Source organism: Penicillium argentinense (assembly GCF_028826775.1).
Source record: "Penicillium argentinense strain IBT 30761 chromosome Unknown utg000004l_segment0_segment0, whole genome shotgun sequence".
NCBI lineage: Eukaryota > Fungi > Ascomycota > Eurotiomycetes > Eurotiales > Aspergillaceae > Penicillium > Penicillium argentinense.
The window spans coordinates 3,942,166-3,968,182 of record NW_026622663.1 but is presented as its reverse complement, the minus strand read 5'-3'; the positions used below and the strand labels follow the sequence as shown (position 1 = coordinate 3,968,182).

Here is a 26,017-nt window from a genome sequence, read left to right as displayed (position 1 = left end):
TATTTCTCAACATCAATGGCATAGCGCGGCGATTTCAATCAATACACCGGCTCTCGTAACAGTACACTAGTGTATCATCAATGAGAGGAGTTCAAATATGTAGGAGACTAGAAGAACGTGGCTACAGTAATTTGAAATATGACCGACCATCTGGCCCATAAAAGCCTCTTTGGGTCTTCAATGGCTGTAGGTCTAGGAAGGAAAATTCGAATAATGATAGATCGCATTCATGGAAAAAATTGAGATAGGGCACAAAAAAGCATCCGAATCCAATCATCTAAAGCATCAAAACATTAGACTCAAACGCAACATGCTGATATCGCGTGAATTCAATGAGCTCATTCAGTGCCTCAACTCTGATCCCAAGCGCCTCTTTCAAACTCATCGGCATGTCTCCTTTCTCGTGCTTATTATCCACGGCCAACTGAGCCATCGGCTTCGCAAGATCTCCCTCCTCAGCCTGTGCATCAAAGATCCAATCCAGTCGCTGAGGTGGAATGTTTGCTGTTGAAACAATCCGGATATTGGGGTCGACGAGGTAGAAGGCCAGCGCACGGGTTCTACCAGGCTTCGACTTGTCAGAGAGCTCAAACTTGGTGATGCGATGCTGCACAGTGCTGGGGATTATCGTGGTGCGTCCGAGAGTGCATTTAATCGAGCCTGGTCGTTGAAGAGCCGGCTCGCCGTTGTCCATGCCGTAGACTTGCCGGAGCCAGATGAAGTCATTGGGTTCATGTTCCACTTCTCCGAGGATGGCTGTTTCGACGATGTTGCGGAATTCCATGACGGGAACTTCCATGTTTTCGTTCTCGCAGAAGATAAAAGCCGCGGCACAGATATGTTCGTTCTTGAGATCTTGTTAGTTTCGCTTCCATGTTAATAGATTAGGCTTTCCTCACCATTTGGCCTTCAACGTGCCAGTCTGTCTGAAAGTACGGGTCATCTGGAGTGAGGTCTACACCCAGTAGCCGTGTGATCACCTGCAATCCACGATCCTTGTAGTCTCTGTTGAGGTCAACCGCCTGTTCAATGCGAACAGCACTAGGTAGATCCTCTGGAAGCTTGGACATCAAACACGGCGGCACAGCCCAAGGAATGAATTTTCCGGCATCGGGCTGGATCACACGATAGTGCTCCATCCGCCACTTCTCGTATCGTTCTTCGAATTCGCTTTGTGCCTCGCGAGGTTTGATCTGTGGCGCCTGCTGGGCGACCTCCTTCGAGACAGGGTAGTATTCGGCCTTGTGGTATTCGATGCGGGCACGAGAGTGAAGCATATCTTTGAGCGGGGTGATGGTCATATTGAATTGCGGGACAAGGCAGTTGAAGGTGTCTTCGATGATCTTGTATATGTCCCGGTGTTTGACGGGATGTAAGTTATTGATGTATGTCGCAATGTGCCATCGGCCATCGTCACCAAGTTCCCAGTCCGACGGGAGAATCTGGAAAAGCTTACTGAACGGCTTCTTGGAAATGTCTGCTCGAGCTCGTACCCGCCAGGCCATATCCTCCCTAGTGATACCAGTATCAGTGGGTACAGGTATCACTTCACCTTGACCGGCGTGTCGCAGTGCATCGTCCAGGCCAATGAGCCTGTCAGGAAGAATGCGACTCTTGCCATAAACGAGTGGATACAAGGTCATGGCAAGAAGGTCTCGTTGTTTGCTCCGAGTGCGTGGATGGTAGAACTGTAGCTCTTCATGACTCATCTCTAGCACCTTTATTGCAGATTGTAAGCTTTGGATGAGAGAGTCGGGTACGTTGGTGTCCGACTTGGTGATATCTCCATTGTAGAGCGCGACGGAGTGGAACCTCTCATAAATCATCGCCTTGTATACGAGCTCATCAATAATCCACTCGGCCATGTTTTGTGTGATATCTCTGCCGCTGTTCATAGCTTTCTCCTTCCACTCGTCTGCAAACTTGGGATCTGATATCTGGCCCGGATGGATTGATTAGAGAGAGCCGTAATATAAAGGGTGGGAACTCAACTCAGTACCTTCTTCCACCATTCAGGAACATCGGTGATCTCCTCCATGACAGCCACCATGGCCATTTCACGAAGCGTTTGTACGGGCAACCTGATCAATTCTCAGCGTTGAATTTGAACAAAACCAGTGAACATCGGCATACTCGGTGTATCCATTCTCGATATCTCGATCATCTGCAGCCGTCGGGAACATGCTCCGGCTTGCGACTCCGTAAATGTTCTTTTCGAACGGAGCCCAATCTAATGGTCGGCCAAATCCGGGAAGAAGGAAGCGAAAGTCCACATTTTTGCTGACGTTGAGAAATCCTTCCCCGTGGCCCGGATTCTGGAACATTGCTTTGCACGAGATTCAGTAAATACGCTGCGATGTTGAGTTGTTTTAGCGAACGTCGTGATTGTAGATCGCAGGAGGGAAGCTCACCGTGATCAAGGAGACCAATTCAGTGAAAGTCCACACAAGGGTGAGTGAGAAAGCAACACTGAGAACAAACCAAGCTCAGGCGAGATGCGCGGCGAAGGTAATCCCGAAAAGAGGTCAGTATTCTGGAATGATGCATCACTGCCGTCGTCATCCACTACATGCATCGTATATATTGATCTACCAACAGCCCTGCCGATGCGGATCCCGGAATCACGCTCCGGGCTCAACGGTACCGGCGGAAGACACTGGATGTTAGATACTAGTACCAAGTACCCGTGGCACTAGTGAGATTGACAGATAAACCCCGGAGACACGACTTGATGATCATGGTGACTAAATGTGTTAGGGATCCACCGGACTTCAAAATTCAATTGCGCTGGGATCACGCGAGACGAAAGAGAAAAATGAAGAGCATTGCCCAAGAAAAGAAAACATGTCTGGTTCTACAAAAAGTGTATATCCATATAAGCAAGCGAAAGCAATCATGTTAAGGCAGAGGATTCCAGATACTGCTTGACGATACCCCAGTACCGATCTGGCTCAGCTCGCATATGACCAACATGGGGTGAACCCCGGAATAGCTCACGACGGACGAGCCAACCGGCAGCTTCCGTCTCGGACGCATGCAGTTCTACGTCGTGGTAATCTACCAAGTCATCTGCATCGGAATAAATGTAGCAGCGAGTGGGGACGCCCTTCGCATTGACAGCCTGCACGAGGGAGAGATCATTGATCACCTTGCGGGCACGACTGATAACGTCGGGGGCTCTCGTTATGGCCTGGATAACCTTAATCATGATCAAGGAAAGCCAAAGGAAGGTCTTGCCGAGTAAACGCAGGATCCACATTTTGGGGAGCGCAAAGGAGAAGGCTCGAACCGCTGAACGAAGACTTGCGGTTCCAGGCGCACTATCCACGATCATCGACGAGAAAGGCAGCGGGGTTCCAGTCGCGGCCTTGTATGCTTTGAGCAGATGGGTGGTTTTGGAGAGACCTCCATTGGAAAACAGGTGTATAAACACTGGGTTCTCAGGGGTCGCAAATGAGCTGATTGCGTCCACAGCAGGGGTCACACGCGCCTGCTGCGCCCCTTCGGTGGCTCGCACAAAGAAGTCGTTGGAAGAACTGCGGACGAAAACGATGCGAACAGTGGGGACCAGGCGTCTGTATTCGACTGCGTACTTGGCGAGGGCGCGGGGTGGTGCATTCATCCAAAACGCGATGAAGATGAGTGGCCGATCATCTCCGTCTGTGACATTTGCTGGGTCCTGCAGATAGACGGAAGGACCCAGCTTGACAAACGGTGCCAAGGGATTGAGATCTGTACTAGTAGCCATGTTGGCACTGTGCGATGTTCTCCTGACGGTTGTCGACGAGGAGCAAACACGAGCCGCGAACCGCGGCGGCCAAGAGGCGTTTAGGCGCCCCGGCCTAAAGTGCACGAATGATATAAATCACAAGTTCACCTCCTGACAACCCTGAGAAAGCATCAAAATTGGTAGCTAGATCTACGGAAGATATCTCAAAATGCAACTTCATAAGACGTATAGAATTCCGGGGTTTGCTATACACCCCAGCTCCGACTATTCACTCACCTAGAAGTACCTCGGGCGACTTGCTTGTAGCCGTGGAAAAAGTAGGCCGTCTGTCTCTGGGAGTAAACAATATGGCCCGGGCCTTTTGCATTGCCTGAACTCCGCGACATCAGAGTAAGCAGCAGAGGATCAGAGGCGGATCACGTAGTTGACTGGGTAGACGACTAGGTACTAGTAGGCGATAAGACTGTAGTGTAGAGTGATGTGCTAGAAGGGAGTGGATAATTGCCAGTCTCGTTACCTAGAAACTACAAAACAACCAAGACCGAGGAAAGGAGAGTAAAGTACCGAGTATATTTGGCCATGGAGCAATAAAACAAAAAATCAAAACCAAAAACGCCGGTTCCTCGCTATGCCCGCATAACAATAGTGCCTCTACTTGCGTCATCTAGAGGCATCATGTCTAGAGGTTTTCAACGTATCATCATGCAAGGTTTCATGAAAAGTCGATTAGCGCTTCTTGCCAAGGGTCCGACCACCACCAGTACCTTTGCCCTTCTGGCCTTCGGCCTCGCTTCCCGAGGTGGGCGTCGCCGACTCTCCGAGATCCTTCTTCTTGCCCCGCAGGGTCTGTCCGATGCCCTGGAACTTAGGCTGATCCTCCGGAATGACTTGACCATTCTCATCGCGCGGCTTGGGTGGCTTGATTGCGTAACCGAAGAACAGTTGGTTGGGAGGGAGTCGAAGTGGCTGGGGACCGTTGGTTCTTCGGACTGGCGGTGGGTGCTGGGGATTGGTGGCTCCGGGAACTGGGGTGCTCGCTTTGGGTGTCGGGTTTTTGCTACCCTTTTTCGCATTCAAACGTTGACCTCCGGACAAGAAGTTGGATGACACTGCCTTGGCTCCAGCGGCGGCCTCTGTCGATTCCGGGGCAATGGCGGAATAGTTGATGGATTGAGCCATAGTACCGTGAGGGTGTAGGAGCCCCCCGGCAGGTAGTTTGCCTCCACCTATGACACTTCCAGGAGTACTAGTACCACTGGTGCGTTGTGGCTCTTCATAACCAACGGGGGAGCGAAGTCGACTTCCAAGTCGGTTTCAAGCACGGATACCGCACTCCTGGAGCCTGAAGGTTTGGTCTCAAGAACCGCCATCTCGTAGACTTGATCGTTGTATGCGAACGTGAAGACGTCCCCTTTCGTGAGACAGGAGAAGTTACGGAATGCATTCTCGAGGACGGCCTTGGGATCGCTGATGTCGAGGAAGGAAGTTGACTGGGCCTGGAGTTTGATGAATTGACCTGGGGGAAGATCTGTTGACTTAATCTGAAGAAGATCACCAGGCTCCAAAAGCAATGTTTGCATGAGCTAGAGAAATGATTCGTAATTAGAATTTATCTTGATGATAAATGGCTTCGAACTTCACTGCTACTGGTCACCTTACCCAAAATGGCAGATAGATCTTGCCCTCCTCAGCGATGAACTCCAGTACGCCAGCATGGGTCATTCTCTCCTTCGCACCATTGTGCAGCTCGAAGAGCATAGGATAGGTGATATGAAGACGTGTGAGCTTGTCCAAAGCGCTAGGCGGCATGATGACTTTGCCACCATGATTGACATTCTCTCGTTCGGGACCGGGAAGCATCGCGACTGGGTAGCAGCGGTAATATTCGTCAAAGCGGCGAGCGGTACCGCGCATCATGCCGGCGCCTAGAACGCCCTCCATGGGATCGTCAAAGCCGTAGTTGGATCGGAACTGGAAGCTGTTAGATCGGCCTCGGGAATTTACCAAGGTGGTAAGTAGATGGAGGGAGCAGTGAGCTTACCATGGCTGGGTGCAGCACTAGAATGAATCACAAGTACCAGCAGGGAAGTGAGCGACTTGTCAAAATGAGATTCCGTGCTACGTCGAAGCAGTGATGCAGAGTTGCAGCTTGGGAACTGCCGGTGGCCGCTCGGCGGAGTGACGCAAGTCGCTCCGCCATGATTTTCCGCTCCGACCCCAGATGGACCGCCGCGACACAGTGGCAGGTTGCACAGCTGCGCAAAAGCTCTTGACCAGCGTCTTAATGTCTGCCGAAGCATCATGGCGAGCTCGAGTTTCCGCCCCAAGCGCGCAGGCGACGATTTCACAGGCCCAGATCCCGACCAGGACGAGTTTGACGGCCCCTCCGAAAAGAAGCCCCGATTCGATGTCCGCAACCCCTCCGCTCTAGCGGCCGATGCGCCCGAAGATGATGAGCTCCTAGACGCCGACGAGATCGGTCGCCGTGGCCAGAAAGTGCGACGAAAGGCCATCAACATTGACGGTTATGAATCCGACAGCGATAACGAGGGGTTCTCGGCGCGAAGGGAGGAAAAATCGAAGCGCGAGAAGAACGACGCCGCCGACGACGATGATATGTTTGCTGAACTGGAGGAGGACTTTGGCGAGGGTGAAGCCGGCGGCGACGACGCGACGAAGAAAGACAAGAAGAATGTTCGCTTTCTGCAAAATGACGAGATCGAGGGTCAGGTCGCTTCCTCAACAGGCGGAAAGAAGCTACATGCCGACTTAAGAAAAGGCGCCAAGTCAATCGATACCGAAGACGGGGACAGTGACAGTGAAGTTGATGAAGAGGAACGAGCCAGGGCCGACGAAGAGCTGGATGAAGAGCTTGGAGCTGGCGCCAAGAAGAAACATGCGCCTTTGCTTGATGCTTTCAACATGAGCACGGAGCAAGAAGAAGGTCGATTTGATGACCAGGGCAACTACGTGCGGAAAGCTGTCGACCCAGATGCTGTCTACGACTCATGGTTAGCTGGCGTGTCAAAGAAGGACATTCGCAAGGCAAAGGAAGCCGCGGACAAGCGCGAAGAAGAAAGAAAAGCGAAGGACCGACGGGACGACGAGGTCTTGACAGCAGATGCCTTAAAAACCATTATAACGCACCTTGAGCGCGGCGAGACAATACTTGAGGCGCTGGCTCGACTAGGCAAGGGTCTCCCGCGGAAGCCCAAATGGCAGACCAAAAAGAAGAACAAGAAGAGCAAAGAAGCCGAAGATACTGAAATGGCCGACGAAACCTCGGACGAGGCCGTTCGAAGGAGGGCAATTGAGGCTGTTACTGGTGCCGCCGATATCCTCATGGGCCGAGACCAACCCGAAATCTACGACACGGAGCGAGAGCTTCTCACCCGTCAGTATAAGAGCGAGACTGGGGAAGACTGGGTCGACCCTTCTTCAACACTTGCGAACATGGAGTCTGAGCAAGGGCCTACGATGTGGGAGTATCGCTGGTCCGATGCCCGCGATGGGGGCAATGTACATGGGCCGTACGAGAGCCTCATGATGCAGTCCTGGCAAGGCGCCGGGTACTTTGGCGAAGGCGTGGAGTTCCACCGAGTCGGAGACCCCGGACCGTGGAGAAGCACGGTCAATTTCGTGTAATATAAATACCAGCAAATTCTAACAGGGTGTTGATTCAATTCCAAAAGCAAAATGATCACCTCGACAAAGCGCCAGTCCTATATCATACATCATCTGATGTTGCAATAAACAAAGAACTAAATAAAAAAGTTTTTTCTTCCCGCTAAACCATCTCCCCTAAGCATTGAACGCGCCTATGAAAAAGAAGAGCAGACGATTATTATGACAGCTCCATGGCGTCGCCGTTGGTCGTTGCCGAGAAGTTCACAACCCCTGATCGCCAATGAAGCGCTGCTCATATTGGTTGACAAACTTGACACTGCGGGCCGAATCATAGAAGAGACGGAAACTGCGCTGGACATCATCGATGCTGACTTCCTTGGCTTTGCGCTTCTGACTGAGGAGATGAGAGGTGGTAATGATGTTGCTCGCATATCGGAGATTGGACTCCTGGCCAATCTTGGTCAAAAGAGCCAGGGCATCCGGTGAGACATCGATCTCCTCTTCTTGGGCGCGAATGGCCAGAATCTGTCGGATCTCATCCGCAGTGTATGGCTGGGTACTGACAATGACAACTCGGTCCAGGAAGTCGAGGGGCAAGCCATGTGGGGATGTATAACTGGTGCCGCGGATCTTGGCCTGACCGCGGTTGCTGGCCATGATAACGATGGGTGCCAGCTCAGCCTCGAGGGCCCGATTGATGTAGGAGAAGCACTCAATGTCAAGCATGTGGACCTCGTCGATAAACAGAACACCCGGGATGATCTCCGCTTTGCCCTCTTCCTTCCACTCGGCGACCTTGGTGTTAATTTGGTCGCGAACTTCACTGCGAATTTCGCCTGTGTCACCCGAGAACAGAGCCAAGAATCCTTGTGAGCGCGAATTGATGACATCAATCTCGTGAAGGCTGACGGTATGCACAATCTCCTTACGAACTTGAAGTTCACCTTCAGGGCACTGAACAAACTTGGTGTCGGCGCCCATGGCGTCGTAATCGCGCGAGCGGGCGTACGAACGACCAAGCTTGGTGATCTTGCCAGAAGACTTGTCAATCGAGATAACGTCGCCCGCCATCACACGCTCCTTGGTCATTGAGTCGATCATCTTTGTTCCCATATCGTAAATCGTTTCCATGTCGGTGGTCTTGATCGTGAGCTTGCCTTGTTTGTTGCCCTGTATCGGTCAGCGTTTCGTCCGCAGTAACAACCAAGGATTGCGAAGGAAAATAGGAAAAAGACATACCCCGGTGACGCTTCGGTCAATCTGGATCTCCACGACTTCACCCTCAATAATCTCGCTCTCCTCCTTGATTCGCACACCGATCGATTTCCGGAAGGCCTGGGTCAGAGCCTCGGTCTTGGACATCTCCATCGAGAAGATTTCGGAGGAGGCGAGCATCGTGAATGGTACATCTGAGCCGAGCGACTGGGCCATACCCATGGCGATGGCGGTCTTTCCGGTGCTAGGAGGTCCGGCAATCAAAACAGCACGTCCAGCGATCTTGCCTTCCTTGACCATCTGCAGAATGACCGCAGCGGCCTTGCGCGCCTTTTCCTGGCCAACGAGGCCTTGAGATGCGCCACGGGGCTGCAAAGAGTCGACATCGACACCGAGACCTCTGATATGGGAGTGGGCGGCGATGAGGTTCAGGCCGCGGAGCTCCTTACTCTCCGCCACGGTGGAAATTGGCTATCTGAGAGTTAGCGAGCGCAGCATGATGGGGGATTTACAACACTCACGACAGCCATTGCGACCGGTTTCCAGAAAATCAGACAGCTGGGGAAGGTTGAGCAGAGTGGGAAGCAACCAAAGCTGCGCAGGAAAGAAGAGCAGATCGCCGATCGGGAAGGAGGTGCCCTCACCGCCCGATTCTGCCGGCGTGGAATTGGGAGGCGCGATAAACACGCGATGGTCGCAAAGCGCCTTCTTGGGCTTTTGGAGTATGTGCCTTCCTAGTGGACCTTCTGCAGCGCGTTCTTTCCTTTTCTAGTTGTATTCTCTAGATATTACCTGTTTCTGGGCCTTTCAAGTCGGAACCCTAAGAATTGTCTTTGACGGCTTGTCCGCCTTCCTGCGTTTGAATTGGATGTGATAGAGCTAAGAACTGTGCCAACACAGTCGCCTCCCTCTAAAATACTCTCCTCCAGCAACCTATCGACGTCAAGTCTCCTGGGACGATGTTAACCAACTTGCATGCGAGCCTCACACTTTCATTTTGACCTAATCAGTTGATATGCAGAGGCGGTATCAGCTTTCACGTGTGATTTCCTTCTAGGCTAGAGTTGAATTTCGCAGGATGGAGACCGACAATCCACAGCCTCCTCATTCAAAACCGCGGCCTCCTATTCCTGCAACAAGTGACCCGCGCAGTCGACCTCGTCCGACTCCACCTCGTCCGGCTCTCAATATTCATCCAAGTCTTCCCCGCCGACCCTGTTTACCCTCCTCACCGGCGAAGACAACAACTCCCGTATCTGCCGCAGAGAGGACACTGCAAGTGCAGCCAATTGGAGCGATTCCCATCCAGTCGCCTCGTGGCGGCGCGCAAGGAATGGCATACAAGATACATGGAATGCAAATTGATCTGAGCGGCATCATGCCGCAGCTCAAAGAATTGATGGACGTACATGCCGCCAGAGCATTCAAATGCGCAGAACTGGCGCAAATCCACAAAGAAGATGCTTTTAACCAACGAACATTGACTCATGCCCTACGATCCGAAGCTTTTCCGGCTACAATCGACTCGCTTCAGGCCATCTCCGATGCCCATCGGAGCGAAATAAGCAGGAGAACGGAGGAGGTCAAGGTCCAAGAATTGCGATCGGCTGAATTGACCGATCGGATTCAAAGACTCCTTTCCCAAACAGTCATATTGCCAGAGAGTCAGCCTCCAGCTCGCGTGGAGACAGCAGCCGGGTCTAGTCGTGAATTGGCGGAGCTGAGAGAACAGGTAAATCTTTTGAAGGAATCGATGGTTCGCAAGGATGACCTTCCGACGAACCTGACAGCGCTTGAAAAAACCGTCGACTCGCAATCAAGAGGCCAAACGACAATGCGAGGAAACATCAAGAAGCTAGAGGAGTGGAAAGCTTCGATAGATCGCGAGTTAAAGCAACTGAAGGAAACCGAATCAACAAAAGTCGTGGTGCCGGCCCCAAAACCAACCCCACAAGATCCTTGGAGCACCAAAGGAGATATTGTCGCGCTCGAGCAAAAACTCAATCGAAAAATCCAAGGCTATGGTGAAACTTCAAAAGAAGTCAGTGCTCTCAGTGAACGGTTCCTCTCGATTGAGAAGAAGCTTGAAGTCCTCCGTCACGAACAGGGGCCTGGGCTTCAAGACCGGGTGTCTACCCTAGAGGAGAGATCGAAAGAAATACAAGTCAATTGGAAAGACCTCGAACGCAGCCTGCCGGCCCTGACTGAATCGGCTGCGAAGGTGGAAAACTACAATCAAACCAGCGATACACTGATAACTGCCGTTCGATCGCTGGAAACTCGGTATAACAATCTCAATACCGACGAACTAGTGCAGCACATGGCTCGAGTTATGCAAGAGATGTATCCAACGGCCAAACAGCTGCATGAACGCATGCAATCTGTTGAATTCTGTCAAAGGGCAACAGACGAAAAGCTCGAGTCTCTGATGCGGAAATTGGGTACCTCCATGGAAACAACCACACGCATATTCAACCAGTTGAAAGCACAAAACGCCGACCAACACCACTTCCTTCAAGCCATGAAGAAGGACCTGGCTGATCATCTCGACAGGCTTTCGCGACTAGAAGGCCAAGGCCAAGACCAAGACGTGGGAACTCGAGTCCAAATCATGGAAGAATCCTTGAATGGTCTGCGACGGCAACCACAGATGGAAGAGCCCTCGAGGCAGGAGTCGCTCCACAGAGAAGATAAAGAGATGCATGAGAAAATGTGCACTCTCAAGGACGAAATGGAGAGCCTAAGAAACCAACTTGTCAAAGCGGCGACTGAGGTGAACTCTCTTTTCGAGACTCAGATCTCCCAATCGAAAGCTTTGACAGGCTGCGAGTCGTCAACTGCGACAAACCAGGGAGTGTCTCGAGAACTGGCGCCAAGTAACTCAACCTCCGAGTCTCAAGTCCCTGACATATCTGCGCCTGGTCTGTCCAACGGCTGCTCAGACCCGGGAAATCCCTCTTCACATATTCCTCATGTTCCATCCCTGAAAAGCACACCACGCGCGCAACGGAGTGCGAATGGGATAAGGAATCCAAATGGCCGTAGGATCTCTGCCTCGCCCACGAAGAATATGGCTTCGATGAGTGTTGAAATTATCGGTTCTTCTGCAGAGACACCTGCGGCTTCACCAAGGCCATTTCCTGGACCTAGCAGCAAGAAACGTCGATGGGACGTCCGAGACTCTGATGATGTTACATATTCTTCTCCTGCGGGAACTCCAATTCCGTCGCTGGCGACATCTTCTGCTTCAGATGTCAGTGGCCAGAAGCGGAAGAAGAAGAATCTACCAAGCACGTTGGGCCGGAATTAGCCTCACGCAAATATTGTCTACGGGGATTGCTCTCCTCCATCTACCTTGCTGGCATTGGGTGGAGACTTTATTTTTAATTTCTTCTTCTTTTTTCTTTATATGGGATCATGTATCTGATCCTCGTACTACAACTGTTCTACTGTGTTTTGGAGGAGGCTTTTTGATTTCCAAATGCGCGGTGCATTAGGGCGTTACGGAATTTGGATCTCTCGATACCTACCCACTTCTGAGTGAAGTCCAAGAACGCACCGTTCTATTCTTATATATACATATATACATATATATTCAATATACAGGAGTGGTAATCCACCCTACTTCCCATCAGGATGATCCCAGGAATTTAACCACGGCTGTGGTATTGGTGTTAGATATTTTCATCCGCAATTTTGGATTGGAAAAACCTACCCTGTCGGAAAGCCTCGGGGTTTTCAGAAATGAGCCAGTGGCCCGCCTCGACATCGGCGATCTGCGCCTTGGGGAAGAACTTTTTGATGGCTGGAACCGTGTCATCCGAGACATACTGGGACTTGGTACCCCGTACGAAGAGCGTAGGGCCATTGTACTGGATCGAGTCCGACTGACTGAAAGGGAAATCCGCCATGTTATCAAGCGAATTTCCCAGCACAGAGAGAGGCACACGGAACTTGTAGGAACCATCCTCCTCGGAGCGGACAAGGTTAGTCAAAAGGAATTGACGGATCCCAAGGGACTGAGCGATATGTTAGCGCGATGATGATATACGTGAATGCTCTGTGCATCCGCCATATGACGGCAGGTCTTCTTACCTCTTCGTAACCCTCGAGAATCTTGTTAGCTTCCGATTGCTTCGAGACCTTCTCACTCTCAATGTGTTGCATGCCGCGGACGTATTTCGGGAAGTCGCTTTTCAGCGCCGCGTTGACCGGCGCGTTGTCCACGGGAATGAGGCCCGACACCTGCTCGGGGGTGCGGAGAGCCAAAGTCATCGCCACCTTGGCGCCCCTTTTTCAAAGTGAGTACAAATGAACAGAAAGGTTTGCTTCGACGATAGTTCTTCCTGAGTGAGGTGTGAAACTTACATGGAATGGCCGATGAGGACGCACTTGTCCAGCTTTTGCTGTTGAATGAACTCCTGAACATCTTCAGCCATCACACCATAGCTGTGCTCAGGAGCGTGGAAAGACTGTCCATGATTACGTAGATCCTGATGAAGCGTGTTAGATTATACAATTTACTTATAATGGTTCGAGGTTCCCCGGTTTGGCCGGGAATCAGGACCTGCACGCACCAGGCAAAATATTTGGCGCTTCAAGTCGCGGGCCAAAGCTCTGCGGATCATGTTAGAACATAAATCATATCAGATGGGTACTGTTATTACATGCTTGCTGATACTCCGGTTGTTCTGCTTAGAGCCAAACAGTCCATGCAGGAACAGGATAGGATCGCTAGTTGCCTGCCCTTTCTCCGGGCCGTACACCTGGTAGGCAAGCTCAGCGTGGTAGACGCGTGCCGTCGAAAAGGCACGGAGCCCAGCAGTGCCTCTGGCGGCTGTGACAGCCGTACGAACGAATGACATGTTGCAATGAAGATGCTTCAATGTCTCGGGAAGCGCGAACTTGTCGCCGATGGCGATCGGGAAACCACTCCGTGATGACTAATCATACCGGCATGCGATTGTTTATATTCTGATCAGTTTGATAAAATTAATGTTTTATTACAATAGAGAGAAGGTTGGTTTTAGAGCCGATGTTTACAAATAATCGCCAACCTAGACTTGCAACTAAATTTATATGATTTCCTCCCCTGCAGCATAGACAGGTGCCATGTTTCTGAGTATTGTGTCTCTGGTGAGATGTTACGGAAATTACGAAAATGTTCCAGTCGCAATTGTTAGCCATCTGATCGTTCTCGGTGTAGCTGCGGTCATTTAATCCAAGGCTAAGTATGTGCAACGTAAAAAAGGCTTCTTGTGTCAAGGTGTGCTCGTACGGAAGATTAACTACTAGAGGTAGTAGTTCGAAGGCATGCCAGAGTAGATGTTAGGTAACGCATTGGGAGGAGGCAAGTCTTACCGGGCTGTCAGGAGATTCGTCACTCGGTCCGCGTGAAAACGGTTTCCGTGGTGTCGTGAATGAGCGAGGTAAGTGCTGAAGCTCATAAGAGCCAACATTGAGAAACGGGTTGCACGCTGAAGATCTTCCGATGACCGGGAAGAGGAACGCTGCAATCCTGATGCGACGCGTCATTGCAAAACTGTTCTTACCCCCGAATGACTTGTCAGAAGGGATGGTGGAAACGACCCACGGCGAACAAAAGCGCCAGACAAACCGTGATCATAATTAAAGTCACGACAATGGCAAGCTTGACTGCGACGATATATCCTCGGATGTAATTAATTTCATTGTCGTTGTTCATGGGTGCATCTCTGGATAGGAAGGGGTCAGTGCAGATACATGAATCGTGGTCGCAGGGACTGCAATTGCATGATTCAATCGGCGCCATATTGGGAGACTGGGTTGAGTCCGCGAGCTTTCGAGTCGTAGAGTCTCCAACAGCGGACTCGCAGTCTTGATAACTCGAAGGGAACGTGAGGGGTGAGTTGTATGACGATTGATGGGGACTGGCGTGAGCGTGGCCAGGACTGCCAGTGACGAACGCGGGCGAGGGAAGGTCTAGACTTGCGGGGAGGTGAAGAGCTCGTAGGCCCGGGGGGGCGGTCTGTGTGTCTGGGAAGGCGGGGTCTCCAAGCCAAGCCAAAATTCACCGCTGCACTCTGGGGAGTCTCCTCGCTGTTGATTACAAATTCCCACTTTGCCTGGATCCAGTCTTTGTTCAATCAGCGTCATATGCGCAGAACTGTTGGCTAGCGCTTACATGCGGAGCGGCATACAAAGAACTACAGGACCTTGCCTGTCTCTTTGCTCCAAAACATTCATATCTTGCTGTCGGCCAGAGAGCTGAGGCCCTACGCGATCATGTCCGAGACTCCAGCCACCAACGCCCCGAAGCCCTTTACGATCTCCGTTCTAGATGAGGGGCTTCAAGAGCTTCGCCAGCGCCTGTCCTGGGCCAAGTTCCCTTCCCAGCTCGAGTCTCCTGATCAGGATGCCTGGGACTTTGGGGTCCCTTCGAGAGACGTCCAACGACTCACAAACTACTGGAAGGATGGCTTTGACTGGCGGAAGGCCGAAGCAAGCTTGAACGAGCTACCACAATACGAGACCAAAATCGACATTGATGGGTTTGGCAGCTTGAACATCCATTGTTTGTTTTAATTTTTGCCCCAAGGCCAGAGTTTGGCGGCGCAACTTACGTCTCCTCAGTCGTTCATCAAATCAGCCCAACGAAAAATGCGATTCCTCTGCTTTTCAGTCATGGATGTAAGTGATGTCGGGCCCGTGTCTCTGTCAGAATCTACGGTTAAAGAAGTTCTTTCTAAATCCTCAGGGCAGGGCCTGGCTCATTCATCGAGGTGATCAAACTCCTACCTTTGCTGAAAGGTGGTGATGGGCATCCGGCATTCCACGTCGTGGCACCTTCTCTGCCCAACTTCGGCTTTTCTTCCGGGGTCACTCGACGTGGATTTGGGCTCGCGCAGTATGCCGAAGTTTTGCATAAACTCATGATCAAGCTGGGATACGACGATTATGGTGGGTGACCATCCTCCGATTATCAATATGGTATGCTCACTAACAGCAAACAGTTACCCAAGGTGGGGATTGGGGCTACTGGATCACCAGAAGTGTTGGCTTTCTTTACCCTGGAAGCTGCAAAGCTTCTCACGTGAACATGATTGAAGCGAAACCGCCAAAGTGGAGCACGAGCCCATTTTTAGCCTTACAGCACGCTCTGCAACCATACTCGGCCGCAGAAAAGGCTGGTCGTCGACGCGCCGAATGGTTCGATCGAGAGGGATACGGCTACAACAAGCTTCAGAGCACCAAGCCACAAACCATCGGCGCCGCGCTAGCCGACAGTCCGGTCGCATTGCTAGCCTGGATCTATGAGAAGCTTCATGACTGGACAGATTCATATCCATGGACCGACGATGAGATCCTGACGTGGGTATCGATCTATTGGTTCTCCAGGGCAGGACCTGAGGCCAGTGTTCGTATCTACTACGAGAGCTTCCACTCAGAGTCCGTGAAAGGGATCTCTTATGCTAAGCTCATGTCCTACATTCCTGGCGTGAAGCTTGGTCTAGCCCATCTACCGTGCGAGATCGCTGCTGCACCATCGACATGGGCCGCGACGCTGGGTCCAGTAGTGTGGCAGAGCCGACACGAGCGTGGAGGTCATTTCGCTGCCTGGGAAGTCCCAGATGTTATTGTGGGTGATCTGCGCGCGATGCTCAGGAAAGGAGGACCATGCCACGGGGTGATACCCGGCCGAAAGGGTTACTGAATGTCATGCTCTTGTTTTGCTCATTAGAAGATATTTCCCTTGACGATTGCATTGCTAGGGATCTACATTCTCATTCATTCAATTTTAATCTGATGGTTGAAAATTGCCTGCGCAAATCCCGAGACTTAATCAAAGTCTGCGTCTTGGCGAAACGAGATGAGCTTTCGCTTTTTGAAGAACCTGCTCACAAATCCAGCGGCACGTTGTTTCAAAACTAGGTTTACGAGATTGCTGAACGCCAAGTACAAAGCCTCGGGCCTTGGCTTTCTTGTTCTTTGCAGATCCGCCGCCCCATACCCACAAAGACAGGACCCTGAATCTAGGCACGTTAGAGAGCTTTTTGGCCCCGTGACGACTACCTCGACCATCTTCTTCGAACGCTAACCCTCCGCACGTGCCGCTTGATCAACAACAATCTCTTTTCGATACGAGATCATGTCACATAAAACCCTGATGGGCCTCCGTAAGTCCTGGCGCTAGTTGTCAAGCTTCTTGAGGCTAATTTATCTGACCGCTCTCCACATCGAAAGATGTCCATTGAGGAAGGTGACATACCATCATGCAGTGGTTGGTAAGCATTACACTATAGGTACCCTGGCACCCAAATACGGCTTTCTGTCATCGTAGAGATCGTCGAGGCGCAGCAGAGAGAATTTTCGCAGAGAAACCCCACCAAGCACAGTGGTATCGCACACTCCACTCCATTTGCGAGTCAATTCTCGATCACCCTGCAGGGTCTCCGGGGGGCATGGGTGGGTACCCTCAACAAAAGTCGGGCTACCGTAGGCAGGTACGGGCCACTGACCCAAAATGGAAAGAGGGTGGCTCAAAGTAGAAAATGCACCGTTCGACGGGACTTCACCAAGCTTCTGCACCCGCGCTACGCGGAACTAAGTTGGTTAGTGCCAACTTAGTCTGTTATCTGATCGGGTCCGGCGCCCATCTTGGCTCTCCACCGCACTGCAAAATTGGAATTTTCCCGAATCTTGTAGCCTGTCAATGGCTCGTGGTCTATCTGATTAACACGATTTTTTAAATTTCAGGCCCTGTTTCCAAGGTCCGTGAGTGGTCCGGATCAGAGACCGTGCCATGGGTTGGTGGGACGCCAAGAGATTGATATAGCCGATTGATTGATAACTGCAATCCATGCCAGGTTGCCAGCCACTTTGATTTTGAGTCTGGGGTTGGTCTCAAGGCTGCCATGCATATATTGCGACAAGACACTCATTTCAATTCCCATATTCACCCCTTTTCTTTTTTGAGAAACCGACTCGAAAATGAGCTCTAAAGAAGTCCGTTTGGCTGCCAATATCGGGAGGAATAAATACTTTGCGATTACTTTCGGAGCAATCATGGTGGTATTCATTGCTTGTTACTGGTATTACGCAGCATATATGAGATTTGGGTCGCGAAGCCATGGGCCACTTATGCAGAAACTATTGCAGCGTCGTCGGTGAGTACTATTCTTGCAAGTTCGAGGACAAGTATTGATCTTCGAAGCGCTGGAGCACGATTTCTGAGCAAAAGTACCTTTGGTCTGCACCGGGAGAGGTGGATATTGTATCTCATCTACTGGGCTGTCAATCTCATTCTTGCTTTGACTGACGTTGACTTGACAAATCTAAAATATGTTGGTTACCCAGAACTTCCTACGACTGTTCACGGATTGCTGACTAGGCTATAGGTTGCAAAACGTTTTGGCTGGTATGTACTGCACAAATACCAATGTATACTACTGAGGCTAAATTGGTACAGGATGTCCGTGGCAAACTTCGTTCTACTAGTGTTCCTCGCCCTCAAGAATACCCTCCTTGCGCCTCTATCCGGACACTCCTACGAGAAATTGCGTCCGCTGCACAAGACTGCAGGCTACACTTGCATTGTGACCACAATGCTGCATGCTAGTATATATCTGAGCTCATATGGGCTTTCTGGAGATCTTGACAACATGCGCGAGACGAGTAACATTGCGGGTGGAATTGCTGGACTGGCCATGGTGATCATTGGTTTCTCAACCATAACATGGCTAGCCCGAAACTATTATGAAGGTGTGCTTCACTTGGAAGAATGATTGTCACCATTGTCACTAATTCTTTCTTCAGCTTTCTATGCCATTCACATCTCGATGTTTTTTCTTATCATCGTCATGGTCGGGATGCATCGACCCGACTTTGCTACATCCACATTGATTATTATAATCTTCACGGCATGCTTGTGGCTTGCCGATCGACTCTTACGGCTCGGCAAGCTATGCTGGAATTACTTCGGAAATTATGCCACTATCACACCGATGGCTGATGGGGCAGTTCGAGTGAAACTTCACCGCCGTCTTCCCTGTACACCAGGATCGCATGCTTTTCTATGGATGCCGTCAATACGCGTTTTCGAGACCCACCCATTCACTCTCGTGAGTGCCGACCCTGCTGAATTTCTTATTCGGCAGTATAACGGGTACACCCGGTCTCTGTACAAGGCCGCACAGGCACAACCGGGGAAGGTTATTCGATGTTCGGTCGACGGGCCCTACGGCCAGGTGCCCGATTTCATGAATTTTGATCGGGTTATCTTGATTGCTGGTGGAAGCGGCGCCACATTCACCATTTCGATTGCCTTGAATATGATCAGAGACGCTGCCGCTGCTAACGTGAGCAAGACTGTTGATTTTATCTGGGCAGTCAAACATTCAGGTGAGTTGATCAGATTATCATATGGGAACGGATGCGGGTCCTTGCTAACAGTCATGTAGAATCGCTCAGATGGTTTGAGCAAGAGCTACAGGAGCTGCAGGATAGCTCCCGTGTGAATTTTCTCGTATATGTCTCTAGAGATGATCCTGGCTCGGATTCCTCAAGCCTGGATTCAACTGGATTGATTGGAGACCTAGAGAAGAGCAAAGAAGGGATAACGGGCCAGACAATTCATCTAGTTGGTGTCCGCAAAGGGCGTCCGGACATACCGAACCTCGTCGCATATTGCATTTCTCAATGTGGTATAGAGAGTCGCATTGGTGTGGGCGCCTGCGGCCCAGCTCAAATGATCAAAGCGATTCGAGAAACCGTTTCAAAGGAGACCTATGACAAAGGACCTTCTACTACTTTGCATACTGAAGTAAGTTGCTAATACAAAATGGGGTATATCACGCATGACTAACGCAAAAATAGGAATTCGGGTGGTAGAAGGTTGAATAGCTTTGTCGATAATTGGCCTCACGGAAATAGGGTTACTCCAAAATTAGGAGCAATAAATTGATTTCATCCCATGTTAAAGATCCCAGGTGCTTTCAAGAGTTTCTAGTAAATATTGTGCGTACACATTATGAAATGATTTAATTGCAATGAGAACATAACTCATAGGGTCTAACGAAGGTGTAACGTGGTAGCCTGTGTGAAAGAAAGTTGATTGTTCTACGATGTCCCGCCGGTTGGGGGTTTTCCCGACGGGGCTGACTAATAACTACATGCTAGCATAACTTTCCTGAGGCTGTCGTTTGACGTTCTGGCGAGCCAGAGCGGGGCAGGGGCCAGAAACACTGCGGTCATATCCGGCTGACCCGCTGCATCTCATCTTCGCGATAACCTTGACCGCAAACACAACACACCTCAAGTGGACTTTTTGCCAAGCCAGAGTCATCTTCCGCCATCCAAATCAAGCCCTTGGTAAGGCGACTTCATCAACAGTAGGGCCCTTCAGACCTTCTTGGCTCGAGCCAGGACCCGACATATCTGCCAGTGCACTCCTCGCCAATCCACTGCTAACCCATCAAGGGTCAGGCTTTGGGTCAACATGCAAACCTTCTGGCTCATTCCCAACCTGGTGACTTCTGTCGTTTCCACCGCAGGGGGTATCATCGCACTGATCAACCCCTCGTCCCTGTCAGGCTCGAAAAAGGTGACGGATGGGGAGCTCTACTACCAGCGCATGTACACGGCTCGCGCTATACCCCTGGGAATACTTTCGGGAATCCTCCCTTTCTACTTCCAGGGGCCCATGACATCCTCGGTTCTTCTCGCGGCAGCAGCAGTTCAAGCTTTCGACGTGGCTATCGGAGCTGGCAAGGGAGACCAAGGGATGGTTGTTGGGGCTTCCGTGGCGACTATTCTTCATATGACCTGCTTCTTTTCGCTCAAATGATTTATTGACATCTGTTGTATTTTTGGACTGGCTCATTGCTCGGCGGAATACAATTTCAGACGCATACATACCGGACGAATATCGCACAGCTTAAGGATGTTTAGAGTAGGTCAGTAGATCATGGTTTCTGTGGAGCTGCCATGCATTCTCAATTCTAGAGACGCTATTTCGCATCGGTCCATTAATAGAAATGCGGCCGAGGCCCGAATAGATGTCCACTGGGTCTGACAGAGCACTGTTTAAATCATACCCTTACCCGGATTTCGGTTGTGGGGCGCGGGGGTGGGACAGCTTGGTGAGTTGCTTCTCCAAGTCACTCCATGTACGCAATTAGCCGGAATTCCCGATTCATATTCCAATTTTCGGCTCAGAACATGCGGTGTGGTATTTCATAAAGTATATACATTCATATCTATATTCAGTCTCTCCGTTTAGCTCTCCAGCAGAGGCGGCACCTTCTCGACGAGATACTCGACAATGGCATCAGGGCCGCGCTCGACCTGGAGACCGGTGGGAATGGCGTGCAGCTTGATGTTGGGGTTAACTGAGCGGGCGATGTCGTGGATCTTCTTGGCCTCCTCATCGGTCCACATCGAGGCACTGAACTAGTGACAGGTCAACATTTTCGTTCTGAATGGTTCATTCTCGGATGCGTCTCGGATATCCCGAGTTGGCACCTACCAAAACCTCGGGCATGTGCTCCTTGACCTTGGATTCGACCTGGCCGATATCTGCGCGGTCGTTAGCATTCAATTGCTCTTGTGGGATCAATTACCGATTGCTATTCCAGGACATACTTTCGCAGTTATCGACGTGGATGATGGTGTACCGGTCCTTCAGCGTCTCAGCAACACGACCGATGAGACGCTTTGCGCGCTCGGGGGCGGTGTTGACAGTAACGAGGTGGAAGGGGCCCTTCGGAGCAGTCATAATGAGTGTATGTGGGAGGGAAAAATACAAAGAAGTAACTGGCCTGCGACATCGCGGGGCTTTTTAAAAGTCGCGCGCCGGTTTCGTCGCCACTCCCCACAATCGTGTGGGGGTGGGTGGCCGGGGTAGAAATACTCCGCCGATCTTAAGAACGCGCCCTTCCCCCTCACTCTCTCCAACTCACAACTCGCAAGATGTCCAAGATCGCATCCACCTTTTCGCGTGAGTCCAATTTTTGATGCGCGTTGCGATCGCAGCTAATTGAGCTAGGTCTGGTGCGCTTTGTGCCGAAGTCGAATCCCGCCAAGGTTCTCATCGGCGAGCCTGTCGATCCGCAGCTCGACGTGGGACTGGCCGTGTATCAGGGCAAAGAAGTCTCGGTGCGTCCATTCTCGGGATCTTCTGTCCTGAGCCCTGGTCAGCTTACTGGCGGCGCGACCGAGACCATTGCGCGACTGCTGTCTCCGCTGGCGCAGACCGAAGTCGGGTCCATCCGCTGCATTGGGTTGAACGTGAGTATCATTCGTCGCTTATGCGTATGAATGCGCAAGAATACAACGCGACATAAAAACTAACGTGCTTGAACAGTATGTTTCGCATGCGAAGGAGATGTCTCTCGCTATTCCCGATGTGCCGACCCTCTTCATGAAGCCCTCGACTGCACTGGCTGATCCCTGGCCCGCGCCCACGGTGCTGCCCAAGCTTACCCAGCAGGACAACACCGGCGACTACGAATCAGAGATGGTTATTGTCATCGGTCGTGACGCGAAGGATGTGCCGGAGTCCGAGGCTCTGGATTATGTGCTGGGCTATACAGCTGCCAATGACGTCTCCAGCCGTACTTCACAGATGAACCAGAGCCAATGGTGCTTTTCCAAGGGGTTTGATGGAGCCTGCCCTATTGGTATGAGCTCATCGCAAGTTATTCAAGATGATGTTCAATGGCACTGACAAGCTTTCTAGGCCCCACCTTGGTTTCTGCTGCTCTGATCCCCGATGCTAGCAAGCTCCACATCCGTGGTATCAAAAGCGGTCGTGTGATGCAAGACTGCCCTCTGAGGTATGTGAATTGAAACATTATGGCCACAGGACGAAGCTAACTTGACCTCGACAGTGACTTGATCTTCAGCGTCCCGCAGCTGATCAGCTTCCTCTCCCAGGGCACCACCCTGTCCGCCGGTACTATTATTTTGACCGGTACCCCGCCCGGCGTTGGTGCGGCCAAGAGCCCAAAGGAGTTCATCAAGGCCGGCGATGAGTTCTCCGTCGAGCTGCTACCTCATGTGGGAACCCTCATCAACAAAATTGAGAACCAATAGACGAATGCAGAAACGACGAATATAGCCAATACATCGCTACTAGAATGTAAATAGCTGTGCTTTCTATAGATCATTGAAACATCACTTCGAGTACATCACAATACTTTGTTTTGAACCTGCAGCTGTCAAATCTTAATTGTCGAGCCTGATTCGTCCGAAAGTGGCATGTCCGAGCGCAGATCACATCGCCCAATATCCGCACGCCACCATTGTTCTGACTGCACGCACTTGCAATCTTGCCTATCACGAGACGGTGAAGCCTTATTTGCAGGGGATAATATCTTGATTTTGAAGGACACGTTCAATTGAAATACCCATAATCAACATGGGCAAGGTATCAGGGCTGTGGGCCAATCAAATCGCTACGTGGGATATAATCTTTTCCCTGGCGGGTCAGATATTTCCCGTCATGCAGACTTTGTCCTTGGCGCCTCGCTTTATCCAACACCAAGAGCTCAGGAACAGGGCCAGTCGAGACATATCATGATAAAATTCTATAGTATTCGGTGTTCTTATGTTCGTACTCATAGCATATCGAAAAGAATAGGAATGAACGACAAGAGAATGCTCAAATTCAAATAATGCTTGTACATCTGTAGGGAAAAACCCGAAAACTCGGCATGCCGTGAATCTACCCGCAAACATGCCAAGAACTACCTCAAATGTAGCCCAGGGGCCATCAAAGCACCAAATCACCCTAAGCGACGTCGGTGCAACCCGTGCGAAAAGCCGTAAAAATCGCACCACCCCTAAAATTTAGCCTAGAAGAGCCATGATGGACCCACGAGGTGCATAATGGCCCGATGGACTGCTCCTGTGTTACGGCATTTTATCGGGTTGTGGCACCGAGCTGTCCCGGTCGGACTGGATCCTTAAAGGATGGGCTGCGGCTGTTCATTTAAGCCGAGCCTTAAGCTGATTCTTTTTGATTGCTTTTTATTTTTTCAAAACTCTTCACCTCGTATTGATTCTTTCGAATCCAACTTCTACTTACTGCCAATTCAGTCTTTTCAGCTATCAGTCAACTTGGGAGTGCTTGATATACCGCATGCATACCCTGGCGGTGCATGCATCGACGCACCCATCCCCCTTCAATTGAGCAAAAGCTCTGGCCAATTGCTCCGCTCACATCGATATCTAACTTTTTCACAAGTGTTATGGCTGTTCTTGAAACATAATAAATTGGTTCGCTCACACGTATATACAGTCTCAGGCAATCTCTTTGAGATACCACGTTCCATCCTCCCAAATCCCGGCTCTTTTATACCCAATTCTATCCATAACAATCGACAAAACAAAACAATCGAACATCGATGCGAGTTGAAGCTAGAACGACAAACGAATAAAGGTCACCGTTACTTCTCGACTTCGTTCCGACGCCAGACCTTCGCCCGCTTATGCAGAATGATAGTCGGAATGACACTAACGGCAACGACCATCGCCGAGCCGATACCAGCGCTCGGTGCTATGCCGACGTTCTCGAACATGGGGGAGAACCTGGGAGAAGTTGTTAGCTATAGGGATATCGCAAACGTGGGGCTGAGGAATACTCACCAGAATGGGCCGATGAACCCCCAGATCTGGCGCACAAAGGTGACAAACACACCAATGCTGGCGGCCTCCTGGGGGTAGCAGTCTATGGCATAGGTGATCATCACGGTGGTCACCAGCTGGTTGCCGACAGCGCCAATGGCTGTGCCGATGATGGGCGTCACGTTCCAGTGGCCGGCCGGTGACTCTTGCGTGCAGACCAAAAAGACAATGATGCCAATGATGGTCAGGGCGAATCCGAAGTAGCTCAACCACAATCGGAACTCTGGCTCAGGCTTGCGGTCGAGACGACGTGCGCGTCGACTCATCCAAAAATCGGACAGGATACCACCCATCTGCTCGCCGATGACGGAACCAATAATGACACCCAGGAACTGAAGACCCAGCTGCTCAGCATTCAACTCGAACTTCTCCTGCAGCAATTGAGGGACCTCGACGGTCGCAAGGATACTACCGAACAGGAAGACCATGGCATACGCGCAGGTGGGGATGAGGATGGACATGTGACGAGCCATGGTCAGAGGCCGGACAAATTCCCACCATGTAAAAGGAGTGGGATCAATTCGACGGATTGACAGGTACTCCACCCTCCAGTTTGCCTCTGGACGGCCGATACCACTACCCACATAGCGGGTTTCCGGGCCGAGGAAGAGATATAGGATGAACTGACCACCGTTGATCTGTCCCGGTCGCATATGGTCAGCAAGACGCACCAACACAAGTCTTATTCACCCCGGAGAGAACTTACCATAGCGAGGATCCAGTAAATCCACTGATACCCAGCACGGTAGGTGACGAAACCAAACAAGAACGGACCGATTGGCACACCCAGTGTTATCATCAGCGTCCACACACCCATGTAGCGGGCGCGGTCTTTCTTAAATGTGGTTTCCATCACCACAGCACTACCGATAGCAGAAGCAGGGGAGATAAAAAAGGCTACTAGAGCCCGACAGGCGGCAACTGATGCATAGCTGGTGCTTTTGGCACAGCCAATGTTGCACACTAGACTGCAGATGAGAGACAAGAGGAAGATGGGGCGACGGCCGAAGCGGTTGGACAGCGGCTTCCAGAACAAAGGGGCGCCTCCCAGGATGGCAATTTGCAACGAGGTCAAATAACTGGCATTCTGCAGGCCCACGCCGAGTTCCTGGGCGATGTCTGAATAGGCCGGGATGATGGCTGCGGCGGTAAATGTACCCATACAAGCGTGAAAAGCCACCAGGATCAGATTGGTCATTTTCTACAATACCGAGCATCAGCATTTCGTCCTCCATCATTCTTCCTCCTTCTCTCTCCTTCCCGTCTCTCCTTTCGATTGCCGATAATCCAGGGGGTCAAAGGATGCTCACCTTCCATTCAGGCCAGTTGTACGGGTCTGCCGGGCCCATGCCTGGAATCGGATCGAGTTCAAGGGTGCCATGGCGCTCAAGCAGATAGTCGCGATGGGCTTTGGGCAGACGAGCCGCTACGGACTCGCCGTAGGTGGCCGCCTGGCCCCCGGTGCTCTCAACGAGGTCAATATCGGCTTTGGAGCCTTCGTTCTTCTCAATCTGCTTGGTCTGTTCGGCCGAGCGAGAAGACGAGGGTTGTAACTCAACGGATGTCATGACGGGGATGCCCGTAGGCCAGAGAGAAGATCAAGCACAATGCTTGGAAGGGAACCTCCCTTTTGTTCTCGAGGTTAGGAGAGGTCAAGTGGTGTCGAACGGATCAATTGGAATGGAAAGAGGACTACAGGGTCTGAGGGATGCCAGGGGGGTTTCAGGACGTGGACTAGATAGTCTCTGTACAGTCAATTGGGCAAAGGCGAAAACTATG

The 26,017-nt window shown here is 51.1% G+C and overlaps 13 protein-coding genes across 13 annotated transcripts; 6 read left to right on the top strand and 7 right to left on the bottom strand.

Moving 5' to 3' along the window:
- Window positions 1-277: 277 nt before the first annotated feature.
- N7532_004401 (DUF4246 domain-containing protein) lies at window positions 278-2,324 on the bottom strand (the record flags this gene model as incomplete). The annotated part of the gene is made up of 4 exons (XM_056616895.1): window positions 278-847; window positions 900-1,937; window positions 2,000-2,081; window positions 2,134-2,324. The coding sequence occupies 4 exons, from the start codon at window positions 2,322-2,324 to the stop codon at window positions 278-280; spliced, it is 1,881 nt and encodes a 626-aa protein (XP_056477252.1).
- A 569-nt stretch (window positions 2,325-2,893) lies between these two features.
- N7532_004400 (TMEM53 family protein) lies at window positions 2,894-3,748 on the bottom strand (the record flags this gene model as incomplete). The annotated part of the gene is made up of 1 exon (XM_056616894.1): window positions 2,894-3,748. The coding sequence occupies one exon, from the start codon at window positions 3,746-3,748 to the stop codon at window positions 2,894-2,896; it is 855 nt and encodes a 284-aa protein (XP_056477251.1).
- Window positions 3,749-4,456: 708 nt separating this feature from the next.
- N7532_004399 (polyubiquitin-binding protein UFD1) lies at window positions 4,457-5,707 on the bottom strand (the record flags this gene model as incomplete). Its single annotated transcript, XM_056616893.1, has 3 exons — window positions 4,457-4,976; window positions 5,015-5,313; window positions 5,390-5,707. Coding segments are annotated over 3 exons (1,137 nt in total), but the record flags the coding sequence as incomplete, so codon positions are not given.
- Window positions 5,708-6,031: 324 nt separating this feature from the next.
- Window positions 6,032-7,375, top strand: N7532_004398 (GYF domain-containing protein; the record flags this gene model as incomplete). The annotated part of the gene is made up of 1 exon (XM_056616892.1): window positions 6,032-7,375. The coding sequence occupies one exon, from the start codon at window positions 6,032-6,034 to the stop codon at window positions 7,373-7,375; it is 1,344 nt and encodes a 447-aa protein (XP_056477249.1).
- A 243-nt stretch (window positions 7,376-7,618) lies between these two features.
- Window positions 7,619-9,102, bottom strand: rvb2 (RuvB family ATP-dependent DNA helicase reptin; the record flags this gene model as incomplete). The annotated part of the gene is made up of 3 exons (XM_056616891.1): window positions 7,619-8,527; window positions 8,597-9,043; window positions 9,094-9,102. 3 exons carry the CDS (start codon window positions 9,100-9,102, stop codon window positions 7,619-7,621), a joined length of 1,365 nt encoding a protein of 454 aa, XP_056477248.1.
- A 548-nt stretch (window positions 9,103-9,650) lies between these two features.
- Window positions 9,651-11,882, top strand: N7532_004396 (uncharacterized protein; the record flags this gene model as incomplete). The annotated part of the gene is made up of 1 exon (XM_056616890.1): window positions 9,651-11,882. The coding sequence occupies one exon, from the start codon at window positions 9,651-9,653 to the stop codon at window positions 11,880-11,882; it is 2,232 nt and encodes a 743-aa protein (XP_056477247.1).
- Window positions 11,883-12,246: 364 nt separating this feature from the next.
- N7532_004395 (uncharacterized protein) lies at window positions 12,247-13,437 on the bottom strand (the record flags this gene model as incomplete). The annotated part of the gene is made up of 4 exons (XM_056616889.1): window positions 12,247-12,591; window positions 12,668-12,863; window positions 12,941-13,065; window positions 13,240-13,437. The coding sequence occupies 4 exons, from the start codon at window positions 13,435-13,437 to the stop codon at window positions 12,247-12,249; spliced, it is 864 nt and encodes a 287-aa protein (XP_056477246.1).
- Window positions 13,438-14,836: 1,399 nt separating this feature from the next.
- On the top strand, window positions 14,837-16,265 carry N7532_004394 (epoxide hydrolase family protein; the record flags this gene model as incomplete). The annotated part of the gene is made up of 4 exons (XM_056616888.1): window positions 14,837-15,102; window positions 15,150-15,241; window positions 15,314-15,511; window positions 15,565-16,265. The coding sequence occupies 4 exons, from the start codon at window positions 14,837-14,839 to the stop codon at window positions 16,263-16,265; spliced, it is 1,257 nt and encodes a 418-aa protein (XP_056477245.1).
- A 1,089-nt stretch (window positions 16,266-17,354) lies between these two features.
- Window positions 17,355-19,385, top strand: N7532_004393 (uncharacterized protein; the record flags this gene model as incomplete). Its single annotated transcript, XM_056616887.1, has 7 exons — window positions 17,355-17,358; window positions 17,529-17,718; window positions 17,766-17,895; window positions 17,950-17,969; window positions 18,021-18,313; window positions 18,368-18,952; window positions 19,012-19,385. The coding sequence occupies 7 exons, from the start codon at window positions 17,355-17,357 to the stop codon at window positions 19,383-19,385; spliced, it is 1,596 nt and encodes a 531-aa protein (XP_056477244.1).
- Window positions 19,386-20,048: 663 nt separating this feature from the next.
- On the top strand, window positions 20,049-20,396 carry N7532_004392 (uncharacterized protein; the record flags this gene model as incomplete). Its single annotated transcript, XM_056616886.1, has 1 exon — window positions 20,049-20,396. One exon carries the CDS (start codon window positions 20,049-20,051, stop codon window positions 20,394-20,396), a length of 348 nt encoding a protein of 115 aa, XP_056477243.1.
- A 431-nt stretch (window positions 20,397-20,827) lies between these two features.
- Window positions 20,828-21,326, bottom strand: N7532_004391 (uncharacterized protein; the record flags this gene model as incomplete). The annotated part of the gene is made up of 3 exons (XM_056616885.1): window positions 20,828-21,001; window positions 21,078-21,127; window positions 21,194-21,326. 3 exons carry the CDS (start codon window positions 21,324-21,326, stop codon window positions 20,828-20,830), a joined length of 357 nt encoding a protein of 118 aa, XP_056477242.1.
- A 194-nt stretch (window positions 21,327-21,520) lies between these two features.
- N7532_004390 (fumarylacetoacetate hydrolase family protein) lies at window positions 21,521-22,645 on the top strand (the record flags this gene model as incomplete). Its single annotated transcript, XM_056616884.1, has 5 exons — window positions 21,521-21,548; window positions 21,597-21,838; window positions 21,915-22,230; window positions 22,290-22,386; window positions 22,441-22,645. 5 exons carry the CDS (start codon window positions 21,521-21,523, stop codon window positions 22,643-22,645), a joined length of 888 nt encoding a protein of 295 aa, XP_056477241.1.
- Window positions 22,646-24,000: 1,355 nt separating this feature from the next.
- On the bottom strand, window positions 24,001-25,806 carry N7532_004389 (uncharacterized protein; the record flags this gene model as incomplete). The annotated part of the gene is made up of 4 exons (XM_056616883.1): window positions 24,001-24,142; window positions 24,200-24,876; window positions 24,945-25,439; window positions 25,549-25,806. The coding sequence occupies 4 exons, from the start codon at window positions 25,804-25,806 to the stop codon at window positions 24,001-24,003; spliced, it is 1,572 nt and encodes a 523-aa protein (XP_056477240.1).
- Between the last annotated feature and the right edge of the window lie 211 nt (window positions 25,807-26,017).